Source organism: Saccostrea cucullata, unplaced genomic scaffold, assembly GCF_032062105.1.
Source record: "Saccostrea cucullata isolate Sc308-1 unplaced genomic scaffold, CSIRO_AGI_Scuc_v1 ctg937, whole genome shotgun sequence".
Taxonomy (NCBI): domain Eukaryota; kingdom Metazoa; phylum Mollusca; class Bivalvia; order Ostreida; family Ostreidae; genus Saccostrea; species Saccostrea cuccullata.
Genome location: NW_026927959.1, coordinates 224011 through 240876, shown reverse-complemented (window position 1 = coordinate 240876; position 16866 = coordinate 224011). Strand labels below are relative to the sequence as shown.

The 16866-nt window shown below is 31.7% G+C and overlaps 3 protein-coding genes across 3 annotated transcripts in view; 1 reads left to right on the top strand and 2 right to left on the bottom strand.

The window, feature by feature from the left end:
* Nucleotides 1-16866, bottom strand: part of LOC134276000 (uncharacterized) — a 226467-nt gene that overhangs the window by 11586 nt on the left and 198015 nt on the right. The gene's annotated exons all lie outside the window — the stretch shown is intronic.
* LOC134276001 (sorting nexin-8-like) lies at nucleotides 259-11795 on the top strand. Its single transcript, XM_062758275.1, has 14 exons — nucleotides 259-307; nucleotides 434-558; nucleotides 1958-2090; nucleotides 2291-2484; nucleotides 4915-5032; nucleotides 5294-5415; nucleotides 5788-5868; nucleotides 6338-6498; nucleotides 6958-7090; nucleotides 7468-7536; nucleotides 7736-7846; nucleotides 8348-8386; nucleotides 8583-8732; nucleotides 9963-11795. Exons 1-14 carry the CDS (start codon nucleotides 286-288, stop codon nucleotides 10089-10091), a joined length of 1587 nt encoding a protein of 528 aa, XP_062614259.1. The 5' UTR covers nucleotides 259-285; the 3' UTR covers nucleotides 10092-11795.
* LOC134275982 (uncharacterized protein C2orf81 homolog) lies at nucleotides 12436-16660 on the bottom strand. Its single transcript, XM_062758258.1, has 11 exons — nucleotides 16409-16660; nucleotides 15911-16073; nucleotides 15693-15762; nucleotides 15447-15582; nucleotides 14912-15017; nucleotides 14491-14694; nucleotides 14095-14198; nucleotides 13789-13931; nucleotides 13474-13526; nucleotides 13145-13216; nucleotides 12436-12924 (listed from the first exon to the last, which is right to left on the bottom strand). The coding sequence occupies exons 1-11, from the start codon at nucleotides 16522-16524 to the stop codon at nucleotides 12730-12732; spliced, it is 1362 nt and encodes a 453-aa protein (XP_062614242.1). The 5' UTR covers nucleotides 16525-16660; the 3' UTR covers nucleotides 12436-12729.

The window sequence follows — 16866 nt, the reverse complement described above, 5'->3', positions numbered from 1 at the left end:
GCAATTATGCTATAAAAATTTTATTTAATTGGTAAAAGAAATCCATGGAAAAAAATCCAATAATTTTAATTTCGTTTATTAGCCCTATCTATAATCTAAAAACCAAATGAAAAAAAGCAACGCATAATTTTCAAAGACGTCTTTATGAATATTATGATAAAGATTTATGTGTAAAAAATAATCAAAATCATTGGGACGAACTTCTTTTAGGGTAAGATATAGACCAGAATCTATCCATTTGCCACCACATACGCTTCGAGAGTTTGGTCACATGATCTGTTCAAAATGTCGGCGGATCTGACTCTCGGTAAGCCTGCTAATTTGTTTACGTTGCTGTAATTCACCAAGGCATGCGATATGACACTGGAATTTTTAAATACATAGATAAACGAGACTGTAGATATGACAGCCATGTTTTCTGGTTTATTTGAAGGGTCAGTCCCGGCGTACTACAGGGAGGTTTATGAAATTCTGTGTCCCCACAACGAACAGGTTGATAAAGATCTTTTTATACAGCTGCTGTTAAAGTCGAGCTTGCCGCGACCTACAATATCACAGGTATGTTATGAATTTTTATAAACTGTAATTGTGAGCTGAAAAGGACAGTCCTGTAATATGGTTTACCAAATGTACCCCCACGTTGAAGTGGGCGGATCCCAAGATGGCTACATGTTTATGTACGTGACATAAGTTGACACTCTTATGGTTTTCTTGTCAACAAGGAAAAAAAATGTTCTGGACTTTTGGTATATTAATCTTGTGTTTATATGTGAAAAAGAATGGATACGTGCAAAGACTGTGCTACATTACATCCACTTGAACATGTTTAAATATTGAAGGTGTGATCACACACTCAGCATCTGCTCAGGAACATATGCATGTAAATAGGAGGAGGTTAAGGCCATGGCATTGATAATGGTCATGATAAGGAGTTCTTTTGTATCAGATACGTAATTTTGAAATTTTCTTATTATATTATTTTCTTTTTTTATTCAAGTATCTAAATTACGATTAAACTGTTTTCACTTTTTTATTTATGAACAAGTTTTGCATAATTTATGGCAGCTTCAGATATAGTTAAATTAACGAGTAAGTGTCATTTTCAAAAATATTTTTAAAATTTTTTTTGGGGGGGGGGAGGGGAGGTCTTCTTTTTTAAATGCATTAGATAAATGTTTTCATTTCTGAGAAGTGGACAAGCATAGCCTACATCCACTTTTCTTTCTTAATTCGGGTTTTGATGGAAAGTATAAAGGCTGGACATGTTTTTGGGGGAGGGAATAAACACAATATAAATTTTCTCAGATTTACATACTTGAATGGAGGGCAAAGGGGCTGCCTAAAGCAACTTCTTAGATATTTTAATCTAGTAAATGTTACAAGGTCAACACTTTAATATGTTAATAAACTGATAAATCCTTTTTTCCCATTAAAGGTAAATTGCCTAATAAGAGAACATAGATTGGCATTTTCATCAATAAAGAATTGATAACGCCAGTCTGCTGTTAGGCCATTCCAAGTTTTTTCTATATTTAGCGTCCACGTGCGCCTTGGTTTTTGACACCCCATATGAGAAAAAACACACAACAACAGGAGACCTGAAGAAAATTGATAATTCTGTACAGTAAGTTATATTGGGTGTATTGTAAGCATTTAATCCATTGTTTTTGCTTAGGAATAGATATTTCTTCTATTAAAGCAGTTTAGTTAGATCAAATCATTCGAAGGATGTCATTTTTATGACTTTTAAGCTTGTGTTTTATGTTTTGACTTGTGTGTTTTTTGCGAATAGGTAGGTAGGTTGAAAGATGAGTGGACGCTAAGTAGAGAAAAAACTTGGAATGGCCTTATGAAGAGCACATGCAAATACTTCATGATCATTTACTGATAAAAAGTATAAATGAAGATTTACAAAATGTCCTATAGTTTTGTGCATGATTTTCTCTGATTTGTTTAGATATGGGATATGGTAGAGAGCAAGCAGGGCTACCTGACCAGGGTAGGGCTGTATAAAGCCCTGGCTCTAACTGCTCTGGCTCAGCAGGGCAAAACTGTTAGTGAAAAACTACTGGAGAGTTTCTCTGGGCATGGTGAGATTATTTAACAATTTCTGTAAATGATGGATGTAAAAAATGAATGATCATATGTTTATTCTTAAAAGAGGATTTAAACTTTTTTCTATTAGACTTGAATAAACAGCATTAAGATAGATAGCAGAAGAAACAATTTGATAGAAAAAGTTGATCATTTTAACATTAGATTTTAAATTAATTTAAATTCAATTTTCTAGAACTTCCAAGACCCAACTTAGGTGATTTGTCAGACTTACGGGCAACAAGCATCAAAATGCGACGACAGAAATCTCCCAATATACTAGGATATTCTTACCATGAACTTTGTAAACTAGACACAATTAAAGTAGAACTTGTGCCTGAGAAGAAAGGACTTATACTAAAACATGTGGAATATGAAGTCACAAGCCAGGTAAGGGCATGCACAAGGTACTGTATGGTACATAATTTGGCGTATTCAAAATTTAGTGGAATCAGTGGACATGGAGCTGTTGGTGTAATCATGAATTAGCGCTACACATATTTGTGCAATATATTCTATTCATAAATGTATTCATGAATTAGTGGATCATTGTCTGCACCAAAGCCACTAAAATATGAAGTCTGCTATTTTTAAGTACACATACAGTATGTTATTGAATAAATATATGAAATATGTCAAGTATTTCAGCATGTTTTTTTTTCTTTAATTTCAATGTAAACCAGTATGACTTTACTACAATTTGCATGTGTATCAGCTGTGTCCTTAGATTTCATTTGTTTGAACAGAAGAGAAATCAGAGTACAGGAAAAATCAGTGCTTTTCTTTACAATAGCTAGATACAGCTGTTGAAAAAAAAAAAATTATTTGCTTCAAACAAGTGTCTGTTTCCTTTTCTGTTTTCTGAAAATCTTGATAAAATTTTAGAAAGTATTTGGATGAAAATACATGACATGTCATATGTACCATGTTTTATCTGATTATGAGATTACAAGTACTGGGTGTATGCACATTTATGTGTATTCCAGTGGCTGAGATACTCATTCAAATTAACAAATTTTAAAGAAAACATTGATTAATACATGTATATTAGTATTATAAAAAAAAAAAATTCCAAATTTTCATTGTTAAAAAAACATTAGCCACTTCATATTAACTATTATCTAACATTTTAAAATTATCCTCTTGAACACTTGATCAGAGAGGAAATGAAATTACAGAACCTGATAGAGACATATGTAGGACAGAACATAAAGAGATCCTTGAAGTTAAGTAGAGGTACTTAACAACTCGGATGAGCGCTGAGTAAGGACTGGGTTACTGTTAATTGGGTTGCTGATGGACAGAGAGATGTTATGCAATTTGAATGAGATAATCTTTCGTTGACTAATATTGAACTTTGTTTTTACTGTTTTATAAAGTGTTAGTATACCATAGGAGCAATTTGAAAAATGAAATAGGGCGTAAAATTAGATACCATTCCGGTACATGATTTTACCAATTAGGACATTAGGTATTTAATTAAGGCTAACCCTTGATATTTCTGTCTGTCATACTGTTCTGATCAACTGGCTGTCTGCACACTGATGTTAAAATTAGGTGGCCAATTTTGTGTAGAAAAATTTTATGTTAGTTTCTTACTAGGTTAACCATGTAAATGTTTTACAAATTCCTTTGTGTATAGTAAAAAAATATCCAAGATCCCAATTTTGTATTTTACACTCAAGTACATGAAAAATTTTTTATGTATCTTTTTTGTAGAAATTCTTGAGAATTAATTTTCTAGGTAAATAACCATGTAAATGTTTTAAATAAAAATTTATGATTCGAATATTCGTTTTTAAGTATACAAGCATTAAAAAGAGAGAAAAACCTGTGTTTTATTTGAAATTGAATCAAGTTTGTACAAAATAAAAAAAACCACTCCTCTTGGAATACCTTAAAGGTGTGAAGTGTGTATCTAAGAGTAATTTATTTATTTGTTTACTTAATTAGTGGTATAATAGTGTCCAGTATTAACAATCAACTTTGTATTGTTGTAAGCCTTTTACAGTGAACACACAGACTATTTTAATATCATTAAAAATCATTATCAGGAAATTATAATTTGCAAAAAGTAATTGCTTTTAATATTTCACCGTAATCTGCTTGGTATAAATTTGTAGGAGTTATCTGAACAAAATCTTTTGAATTTTCAAAAAAAAAAGAACAATCATTACATTTTGGATGTATACTAGTAGTGCATTTTTTGACTTTAGTTTTTATTCCAAAATAATGGCAAAAACCTATCTTTTTTATATATTTAATAATGCAAGATGTATTTATTTTATCGAATATATTCGAATACTCCTATCGAATATTCGAATATCAATTATTGACAATTTTGACATCCCTAGTGTAAATTAATAATTTTTGTATATAATAAAAAGGTTGATATCATTCATAGATGGATTTTTATGACTTTGTTTACTTCCATTCAACCAATTTCTGCTCTTTGATTGAAAAATGATAAAACAAAAAGACTTCAGTTTTCTCATAATATTGTCATACACATGATTTAAAAAACAAAACAAAGAAATGTGGTACATGACCTGCCCATTGTAACGTAACTCAATTATGTTTAAGTGCCCTTTCAAAATTTTTTTATCAAGGAGCAATTTGGTGTTTCAAGGAGTCTTTTGGCTGATTTGTTAGGCTTACTGATGAAATCAGAATAGTCACGTAGCCATGTACATGTATATCCTTTTTTAAATGCTTTGACATACACAAAAGATTATTAATAGATATTGAATTAAACATTTCCTTCCCTAGTTTTTGACTTGAACATATATTTTAATTTATGTAAGTTTGATTTATTTGCAGGTTTGTAAAACCACAGTGTTGAGAAGATACACTGACTTTCTGGCATTCCAAGAAATGTTAATGACAAGATTTCCCTACAGACTTATTCCAAGACTGCCCCCTAAGAAAATGATGGGAGGTAACTCATACAGTCTGACTTAATCATAGCACACAAATATCAATATTGTTCTTTTGTATAATAGCAGTCAAGACCTAAAATAAATTTTAGGCAAAAAGGAACAATTCTGAAAAAAAAAATATATTTATGTTATAATTCAATTTCAGTTATTCTAATGAATAAGGTTTTTTTCCCAGCTGATGAAATTTGATTTACAAGATAGTCTTTAGATTAACTGTTATTTGTTATCACATTTAAAACTTCCTACTTTTGTTTCTAAAGCTAACAGAGAGTTCATAGAACAGAGACGTAAAGCTCTGCGACGATTTCTGAACTTGATTGCCAGGCACCCACAGATGTATGATGACAAACTCGTCAAATTCTTCTTCACATATTCAGGGACAGTAAGTTGTTCATCATCATTATAATCATACTTGTATGTACATGTTATGGGATACCAACAACAAGCACCATTATAAGTTAAGGAAAAAGGAATAAGATGTAAAGTAAAGGCACGGAGCCATTGAAAACGTTTTGTCAAGTTATAACTTAAAGATATGATCAAAATTATAACCAAAGAATGCCTCCACATTGTGGTCAAAGTCATCTTCCAAAATATGCACTGATTACTCATAGAATACAATTTAAAATAAATACATAGAGGGAATATGGGTAAAAACTTTTAGTTGATTTTTCTAGCTTAAATTTTTGCGATATACATGTATCTATGAAGTTAAAATAAGAGATTACATAATTTTCATATTTTTCTCAAACAGGATATGCAGCACAAAATAAAAGAGGTTTTTAGGGGAATCCCAGATGAATTTATGACCAGCAACCTTGCAAGTCAAGCCAAGGTATGTAGTTAAGACTCTCTAAAAATTGTGATGCCTTACATCAGTGGTTTTACCTTTTTTCTGTTCTTTTATATCTTTCCTTTGGATCAATTAAGTAGCTTTCAAATTTTAAATATGGAATTTTTCCAGCAACTTGTAACAGAAAGTTCAATATAAAGTTGATTTTGTTTGTCATGCACTGATATGTACATAACAAAATTATCACCCTTGTGGATGCAATGTAAATTTTTGGGGAAGCTAACCTAATGAAATGATAACATTGGTACCTATTTAACAATAATGATTCCACAACAGTTTTCCAACCTTTTAAATGAAAAGGAAAAATCAGTATTTTTCCTCAGTAAATCAAACATCATGTAGAAAGATAACTCAGATTGCCCACTGCAGGAGAACACTGTATAATGTATATAATCCCTGTTTCATTGATTTCTCCTTTATTCTTTTTAATTTGTTCGTTTTCTCCCCTTAGGATCTAGTGCCAATGGACACCCAGACTCAGCTCTCTAACAGTAAGGAACACATTAGGATTTTATATAACAGTGTATGTAAATTAAAAGACATCACAGAGAGAATGGTCTTCAGAGCCACTAACTACGCCTGTGATATGCTCCAGTTTGGACAGGAATTAAGGTAAGGATATTTAGGGATGATCGTAGTTTCATTTTGGGAAAATATATTTAGGTGTGATGTTGAAAAACAAATTAAAGGACAGCCATTGCCTTGCTGTTCTGTTCAGTATCCATTGAGGCAGATGAAAAAAAGCAACAACAAAAAAATGATAATAAATGAATAAAAAGTGTTACACCTTGAAAAGAATTCAAAGAAGCCTAATTTTCATTCCAGGAACTTTATAAATATATTTCAAGTTAATGATATAAAATAAAAAAACACTTTAACAACGAATCAAAATAGGTCACACTTGCTCTTTGGTATAAGTGTGTTTATAATTGGAACAATATTAAAATACATGTACATTGTATGTATTTGCACCTTCAACTGCCAAATCTTCCAGAGAGTGATGGAAGAAGTATGAATACTATCTAAATCAAGCTTGTGTAAACGTAAATGGTTTCTTTATTTACTTTGTAGTCAGTTAAGCAATGACAGTACCCCTATCTCAGCCTGGGCTACAGGAACCACAGACACGTGGAGCCACCTACAGAAGGGGTTCAAGCACCTGTCTGTGGAGTACGCCGCCATATCAGAGAAAAGCTCAGTAGAGGTAAGGACCATAGTTATGTAAACTGAATAGAAACATTTTAAAGATAAAAAAAAAAAGAAGTACAGTTGAACGTTGTTATCTTGAAAACTGATATCTTGAATACCATATTTATATTGAAATGATTTGTAAGTCCCAACCACTTATTCTCTATGTGTTTTACCCTCAATATCTCAAATCCTTGAATATCACATTTTTTTCTCGGTCTCATTGAGTTCGAGATAACAAGGTTTGACTGTATATAAGTGAACAAAGGGATACAACCTTTAGGCATCCTCTTTTAACAAATCAAACAAATTTTAAACAGAGGAAAATCTCAAAGAAACTTTTCTTTTTCATGACATTTTTTACAAAGCTATTTTTAATTTTTCATTTTTCAGGCTGCAGACGAAGATGAACATGTTCTAGAGAAATTATCATTCTTCCAAGATATGTTAATATCATACAGAGTAAGTGAACATATAGAATATTAAATACCTGGTACAGTAAATAAATCTGTAATAACTACATTGTATTGAAAAGAAACTAAATAGATGTACACGTACAACATTTAACTTTCATTAGTACATGAGTATTGTACATGTATGTAGTGTTCTAAAAATACAAGTATCAAATTGATTGACCAATGAGACTTTTTTACCTTTCCAGGATTTATGTGAGAGACATGAGAAAGGAGTTCTACAGGATCATCAAAGGGCCATTGCTAAAATGGGGCAGTATAAAAAGAAAAAAATGTCTGCAACTGTTAGCTCTTCAGAGGTTTGTAATTACTGCAGTTCTATCATACGTTACACTGAGTTTAGTATGCCTTTTAAATGTTATTATAATAAATATCTTTTGAACACATTATTACTATAATAATTTTAATAAATCAAGAATTTTATTAAGAATGATTCTGGAAGATGTAGAATGTATAGTTTTGCTCTAGTTTATTGTTACTTTTTTGAAGGATACGGAAAACGCACTAGAAATCTATAAATTAATTAGCATAGTCAAATTGAAGACCAGTCTTTTTAACCATTTTTAGAATTAGTGTGATCATTGATTAGTGCATTTGGACCCAAACTTATATGAGTATTTGTATAAATCTATTATTCTGTAATTAAATTAGCAGACAAGAAGTAACATGATAGGCCCTAAAATATGATTTCGGCTAAATTAAGATTTATTGTAGTTATACATGTACTGCCAGTACATGCATATTACATGAACATAATCAAATCTCGTAATAAATTATTATTGTATACATGTGTTGTATAGGCTGGTGCTGTCGAACAGTTGGAGCAGAAAATACTTGATGTAAGTTTTAAACACATAACTGATATTAAAATATTAACATGGAGAAGTTTAATTCATTTTTGATTTTACAACCTTAATACAGGATTCAAAATTAATTTATAAACTTATTCAATAAGATATAAAATAATATTTTCTTTCAAAAAGTTATTATAATAAATGTTTTTGAAATATTGAATCTTTGATGCACTTATTGCAGCAAGAGGGTCAGATAGCCAATATGGAGAACAGGAATTACTACAGTTTACATTGTTTACAAATGGAGACACAACTGATTCATGCCAACCTGGATATTTTATATGACATCCTGGGAGACATGACGAAGATTCAAGCTAAAGCACACAGGGAGGTAAGTCCTAATTAAATCATATTCTGCAGCTTAGAATTCAGTTATTTATTAACAACCAGAATTGGTTTGGCCATGGAAATTGGATTTACATGTAGCTCAGTACTTAGAGCACCTTATGTGACTTGTGATGTAGAGATACAAGGTTTCAATTCAATATTTTCTCCTTTCCTGTTACAGACGTTTAACATTCATAGTAAATGTTATTTATACAATGTATATTTTTCATTTATCAGCGGAAAAAAAAACCCAGAAGTCTCTGTCGAGACTGTAGCTCTACTGGTTTGTACTTATAACAAAGGATGAGAAAAGAAGCCATTGCCATCAGACCAAAACTGTAGAAAGAGTAGCGTTTTAAAGGAATTTTAGACATTTTTATTTTTAGTAACAATGGCAACACTGTTCATCAAATCAAAAACCAATGTACTATTTTATGTATCTTATTGTAGTCTACTTGTGTGCCAAGTAATATTGAAATCAAACCAAAACTGTAGAAGGAGTAGCGTTTTAAAGGAACTTCACAGAAAATTCTATTTTTAGTAACCATGGCAACACTGTTCATTGAAATCCAAAACCGATGCACTATTTTATGTATCTTAGTGAAGTCTACTTGTGTGCCAAGTAATATTGAAATCAGACCAAAACTGTAGAAGTAGTAGCGTTTTAAAGGAATTTCACAGAAAATTCTATTTTTAGTAACCATGGCAACACCGTTCATCGAAATCAAAAACCGATGCACTATTTTATGTATCTTAGTGTAGTCTATTTGTGTGCCAAGTAATACTGAAATCAGACCAAAACTGTAGAAGGAGTAGCGTTTTAAAGGAATTTCACAGAAAATTCTATTTTTAGTAACCATGGCAACACCGTTCATCGAAATCACAAACTGATGCACTATTCTATGTATCTTAGTGTAGTCTACTTGTGTGCCAAGTTATATTGAAATCAGATCAAAACTGTAGAAGGAGTAGCGTTTTAAACGAATTTCACAGAAAATTCTATTTTTAGTAACCATGGCAACATCGTTCACCAAAATCCAAAACCAATGCACTATACTTGTGTGCTAAGTTATATTAAAATCAGACAAAACTGTAGGAGGAGTAGTGTTTTGAAAAATTGTTTACAGACAGATGGACAGCTAGACAGACAGACGTAAAGCTCTTCTGGTCTCTGATCAGCAGAGCTAAAAACAGATGAGAAATTACAGTCATGTGTAATTTTATGTATTTTCAGCTTGGAAAAGTGTGGGGTGATATTCAACCAATCATAGACAATTTACAAGGCCCCCGCCCCGATTCTCCTGCCAGACTGTCCCCTGTGGGTTCCCCCACCAGCAACAGTCACCCAGGGATCACAGCATAATACACTACTGCCCACACAACAGTTCAAACCTCTGTATACTGGTTGTAATCTGCCTCAACAACTTATCATTCCACATCAAACCTCAGAGGATCCTGATTTCATTCATTATTCAAAATGGCACTTGTATTCAAATTATTCAGCTGTCATTGCATATGTATTTTTTCCCCCCAAGGGAAAAAAACTTGGGTTAGATTTACTTATGCAAACTGTGAAATTTGAAAGTAAGAGGAAAAGTTCATGAGAAAATTGGAAATGCATGTATTATAAGATCAGCTGAATCGTCACTAGTCACATAATATTGTTAGTCTCCATTGATTCAGGTATACAAGAATCATGAATACATTTACATGTATACTATGTTAAATATATACTTATACTGAAAAAGTTGCTACCTTACCATACTGTGTATGTTTTGTTGCCATTGATAATTTCAGGAGTCATGTATCTGATTTGGTTATCTTGCAGATATACTAGAGCAAATCACTTCATCTTTTTTTTTTAAATACCGGTATATGTTATACATGTAATCAGAAGAATATTTACATGTACTTTATTTAATCGCTAGGTCTCAGATATCTGCATTGAAAAAAAAAACAAGGAAAAACATATACACAGGTTTGCATTATGTAAAGTATAAATTAAAATGCAGCATTACTGTATCCCACTTTTCTTTTATAATAAATCTGTGCATGTTCGGGAAATTTTGAATGTCCTATAATGTTTTATTTTAATATCTTGGCCACATGTTTTGGCATATACAATCTTGCATTTTGCTCTATGTGTTGGATCTCACTGCATTTAACAAATATTATTCCTCCCACTAGTGTCTAATTAAGCAATTTGTAAATCTAGGACAATGTTAATAAATATTCTTGTTCTCTCTAGTGTAAAATTGCAACAAACTTCTTTTGGATTTTTCATTAAAAAAAGGAATTAAATTTTAAACAGAAAATATCAATGAAATGACATATGGGCATTGGAGTTCTCTTGAATTGATAGTGTGGAATTAATTAACATTAGAAAACTGGCTGTCATTGAGGGGCTAAGGCACGGGTCCTTTGTCATTTGCAGCATTATAGTGTGCATATCTGTCAACAACAACATCACCAGTAATCAATGAATTATTCAAAGGATATAGGGAGTATTGAAGTGGCATAAAAATGTCTCTTGTGTTGTACACAGTATGTCAGACTTTGTGCCCATGAATGCATGATTTCAATTTGGAATTGCTCTTCTTTTTGTTTTTCATTCGTCTTTTCTTTGTTTTTGTGGGTTAAGGGAGCATCTTTATCAAAATTAAAATCTCTCTGTTGTAAAATTCAATGCATTCCAGATACCTTGCCAATCGGATCACGCTCGCCCTTTCCGGTAACCAATTAAAGATATTTGTGACCGAGTAGTTACGATTGATACCTTGCAAGGTTTAGAATTTAATAATTTTTTTAAGCAGAGCTATTCTTTCGCTTCGTTTACAATTCACCTTCTCAGAATTATTGCTATAAATAATGAAATATTGTATTCTATACTGTATCATAAATCGATGCTAAGAATTTTTGTGTAACATAGAACATTTTCCAACCTTGTCCATTTAGACTTTTGAATACAATTGTTATTGTTATACCCATATGAATTAGTTAGGGCATATTGCAATTTGATATTTGTCCTACTTAAATTGTTACCCAACAAATAAAATTGTGAAATTTGCTCTGTTGTTTTTTTTTTTTTACATCCACAAAATTTAATCTTCAAAAGAAAAGTAAGGAAACAGTTTATAAGATTGGGGATGTGAACTTGCATTATTCCTGTCAGCAAGCAAGCCACAGACTGTTGAATGGTAACTTGTAACTTTTCAGTAGGTCCATCATTTTCATGCACCCCAATCGATAGATCGGGGCATATACTGTTTTTGTCCTGTCCATCTGTTTATCTGTTCATCTGTCTGTGGTCAACTTCGCCATAACTTTTAAACCGTGAGAGATAGAGACTTCATGTTTGGTATGCAAATTTCACTAAGTTCTTTCAACTGACAAAGGTCAATGACCTTGTCTATGACCAATACTGGAAACCAACTTTTATTTGCGTGCAAGAAATTTTCGCAAAGTTTGGGAGAGGCTCGTCAACGCGAATATTTCTCACCGCGAATAATTCTTAAAATGTATGTGTCCTATAACAATAGATCCAAAAAAAGCTTGTCAGAAAATTAATCGTTGCGAACTAGTTTATACCCGGTAAATCACGAAATAAAGTTTCCTTCTAATTAAAAGGATGTTTAACATCATCATAACCTATACATGCATTTGACCTTTGAATATAGGTTGAAGTGCACTAAATCAACATTATTGAATCAGTTTTAAAAAGATAAAAATTTATTTAATAACAATCACATACAATGTTCAGTTTCTCACATCATTTTTCACTATTAGATCTATTCATGAATATCACAAGCGACACTTTCATCATCTAAAAAAAAATGATTTTTGTGTCAAGCAGAATTTAACATGTGCACATTAAGTGTATGTATATAGTACTATTAAGTAAAGTTTTAAACTGTATATAAAACAACAGTATATAATCACATGTTTTTCAAAAATATTCTGACAACAACAAATTTAATTTAAGTTTCCATTTCGTGTCCCTCTCAGGTTGATATTCGGGGCTGACTAGGAGGGTGGGGTACAATAGGGGGTAGTGGGGGAGAGTCTCTGATTGGTCTAAGGATTGGGGTGGTTCTGTCAAGCAGATCGGTGACTTCTAGTGCTGGCTTTGTTGTTTTATTGGCCACTGGATTCAGTCCTTGTAGATTTGTTGTTAAGACATCGGATTTACGTACATACTGCAATACCAAAACATGCATGCTTTTTCAGATAAAGTTTATTTCCATGTAAATTACATATAAAGCACATACTGTGAAAGAGTCCATATTTACTTCTTGAAAGGAAAAAAAAAATCTTGGTGCATATTGATAACTTATCTTTGAAAAAGTCAATTGTAAATATTTTAATGATTCTTTGGAACTATTTGCTACTACTGAGTATGATATTAAGATGACTTACCCTCTTTGGTCCTCTCCTTATCCTTCCACCCTCTTTAACTGTAACCCCAGGAGCTAGTTCCATTGTCTCTATCTGCAGGAAAAAATAATTATTTGGAGAATAAATCCATCAATTTCCAATTTATGAATGAATACACATAAATAATATATGTATACAGCTCCCTAGTATAGAAAAGATATAGACGGAAAGATTTTGAATTCTCTTTAAATATGCTTACACTGTTGTGATTGTTATCATAATGAGATATGGCATGCTCATTTCTTACTTTAATTTATCAATTTTAAATAATTCACTGTAATTTTCTGTTTTCAAGGTTAATTTTTACTCACCATAGGGGGAGGTAACTCTGTTTTTGCATCTGTTTGCCTGGATGAGGAATCATCTACAACAGTGGACATTACAAAATCAAATTACATGAATTTCATTTATTAACTTTAATCAAACTATGCTTTAAATTTTATATAAGAGTATCATGTAAGAGCATGGGAAATTCATAGGAATTTATACACTGTATAGGTCTAGAACTAAAAGCAAACACAATTCGCCAATTCTGTATAAATTCAAATACAATGGCCTATGATTATCTAGAGAAAAATAATTTCATAAGTGTTACAATATATTTATTCAGTGTTAATGTAACTTACCAAAAGATTTATCCAGTGATTCTTCTGGGGATGTCTTCTTTTTCTTTAACTTTATTCTCATGAATTTTCCATGTCTCATGGCCTCTAGTCTGGCTTGAGCTGCCTCAACTGATGGATCTACTACTTGATAATTAACTTTAACTCTGAAATAATAAAAATAATTAATAACTCTCCTTGGCAACCCACAAATACAGAATTATATCTACTCTCACGCTATACATGTATCATTTAATTTCTTTTATAACTTCTTCTTTTTAAATAGATAAAAGATAAAATCTACAAGAAATGCTTGAAATATATACATACTTATGTGAAGGAAGTTTTTCTGGGTTTAATTTGACTACGGCCAGAACGTTGCCCATCTCATCATAAACAACATCTTTGTTCCCTGGTGGTCTTCCAGACTGAACCTGTAAGAGTTATTCCCCTTTATAGAGCATTCTCACTCCAACACATAATCAGAGACTTTCTGACAAGACACTTTAATAATTATACATATAGTAAAATGTGACATATCAACAAAGAAGAAGTTCAATGTTCAATTTTTTTGCATGTGTTAAATAAAAATATTTATCATATTTGTATTTCATCTTCATTTCAGAACTTCGGTAATGTAATTCTTTTTTTAAATCTCTCACACACTCATATTGAAGTATGAAAGAGAAAGAGATTGTTTTTTATAAATATATGTTTTAAACTTACTTTGAGAATTGAATGACATGATGCTGGCATATTCAACAGACCACTGGCCTTGTCCATTTGCTTGAATTCTAGACTGGCCTCGATTTCCGCTGCTACCATCTTCATCTCCGTTTCTTCCAGCGATTCGGACATTCTGCTGACATGACTGGAACCAAGTCTACCCTTGTATGGCTTAAACTTAAACCTCCTCTCTGGTTTCTTGCCCTGTTAAATTGCAAAATGAGAACAATTTGAATGCAAATCACAAATTTTTACAACAAAAATAAATAATTATCCCATCAAAGTTTAAATGAATTAACATGTAATTACCAATTAATACTCTTGTAACTGTATTTGACGTGAGGACTGTTTCTAGTCATTGCCCAATTTATTTATCATTATACTTCCAAAATGAAATAATATACAAATATCATATGAGTACCTTATTATTTTGAGTTTTGGTAATTTCTGGAGTTTCTTCTGTTTCGGAGACTTTGTCTTCCATCTCTGGAACCTCCTCCTCAACTTTGGTGCTTTCCTTCCCTGGTCTACAAAATATAGGATTCCAATTTGTGAATGTGTACCTCATACATGTATTGGTACATTAACCCTTTATAAAAGTTGTTTTGACAACTTGCTGAATATTTTGTGTTTAGTTGCATTTGTAAAGTAAATAAGTTGCTAAAAACAATTGAGTTAATTTTACACTAAATAATAATAAAATAAAGATGCAGCTAAATTTAAACACAGAAAAATTTTTACATCTTTAAAAAGTTTTGTTTGGTTAGTATTTTTAAATAATATCTTGCACTAAAGATGATAGTCAAACCTTGTTATCTGAAACTGAATGGGGCCAAGAAAAAATAAACATTAAATATCCAAGGATGAAAGAGATACCTGATCAGGAGAAAGTGGAACTTCAAACAAAATTTTACATGTCCGTGGTATCTGAGAAACCAAAGTTTCAATGTACTTACAGTGGAGAAACATCTTCATCTTCAACATCAGGATTTTCATCAAAGACCTCTGCCACAGGGGAAATAGGTCTTGGTGGAATGATTTGTTTTGGTACAGATCCCTGGGCCCAGCAGTCAGTCGAAGCAGGATCTGGCTCTAAAATTGAAAATTAAATCATCAAACACCATTTCAAATTTGATTTGAATGAATATAGATATGTTTTATCTTTACAAATATTTTAAAATGTAAGCAGCCTTTCCACTTACCCTCATCTTCCATCCACCCAGCATCAGTTTCAATTTTAACTTCTCCTTCATCGCGTGCTAAAAACTGCCACTGAAACATAAAAAAAAAATAAAAATTAATTTTAATAAAACGTTGAACTTAAAAACCCAAACAAAGAAGCAATTATAAAAACAATATGATGTGATAATCTTTGATTTAAACTTTACATTTTTTGTCTACTCTGTTTTAATAAACTTACATCAATTATTTGAAGAATGGCATCTTTTGCCATTGTAACTGTGAATGGTAGGAGTTGTTTGTCAATGTAAATATCATATATTTTTTCCATTGTGGTTTCCACCACCTCTTCCATAATGTCTTCAATGAAATCCTCTGCTCCATCTTTGTCGAGCATGAAATTCCTGTAGAATGTAAATGGTACTGTACTATTAATGTCAACAATGAATATATTTCAGCTCACATTAATTAATACATGCTTTGTCAACCTCCAGGTGCACATGCATATTCAAAAAAGATGTTTAGCCAAAACATCTGATACATTTAATTAAATCATGTAACATGATTATTCTTGCCCTCATCTGTAATTGAGCGAAGATAAAGAAACACATGCATGTATACATACTTTAACATTTAATTACAATTTAATTAAACGTCACAGTGCAGTAGCATTTTATTATAACGAGTGATTGTGATCTTAACAAACAGAAGATAAGATTAACAAATTTTGTCTGCATACCAGTCCTGATCTGTGAATTTTCCAGGAACAATTTCATGTGCCACCACAGGTGTATGTGCAGGTGGTGGTTTAGACCCTTTGTCTGCCCGTGATTTGGACACGGCAGCTCGCGACATGATTATTTATTGTTTGTTCAGTCGATATTTTGACAAAATACACCCTGAAATAAATTCCCGAACTATCCCATATCTGTCATGTTTTCGCTCGGTTTTGCCTTAACCGGATGTTGATGTTACCTAGACAATACAAGCTCTCGTTTACACGAGACTTGTGTTTTTCTCTTTAAAATATATCAATTTAATTTTTATTGTGTTAATTTACAAATTTGATAATGTAAAATTAACTTTTGTTTTCTTTTTGTCTTTTCTGATAAATTTTTTGCTTTAAAAAATTTAAAGATTGGTCACGTGACTTTCAATATGGAAGGTATGTGTTTTGGCGTGTATAGAAACCACTTG

What these genes read in the sequence shown, in the direction of transcription:
- LOC134276001 (XM_062758275.1), top strand. Translation starts at nt 286, where the DNA reads ATGTCGGCGGATCTGACTCTCG. An exon ending in GGAGAGTTTCTCTGGGCATG is followed by an intron (nt 2,091 to 2,290) that starts GTGAGATTATTT and finishes TCAATTTTCTAG; the next exon opens with AACTTCCAAGACCCAACTTA. An exon ending in CAACTGTTAGCTCTTCAGAG is followed by an intron (nt 7,847 to 8,347) that starts GTTTGTAATTAC and finishes TGTGTTGTATAG; the next exon opens with GCTGGTGCTGTCGAACAGTT.
- LOC134275982 (XM_062758258.1), bottom strand. Translation starts at nt 16,524, where the DNA reads ATGTCGCGAGCTGCCGTGTCCAAATCACGGGCAGACAAAGGGTCTAAA. An exon ending in TGGGTGGATGGAAGATGAGG is followed by an intron (nt 15,583 to 15,692) that starts GTAAGTGGAAAG and finishes TTTCAATTTTAG; the next exon opens with AGCCAGATCCTGCTTCGACT. An exon ending in GATGAAGATGTTTCTCCACT is followed by an intron (nt 15,018 to 15,446) that starts GTAAGTACATTG and finishes TATATTTTGTAG; the next exon opens with ACCAGGGAAGGAAAGCACCA.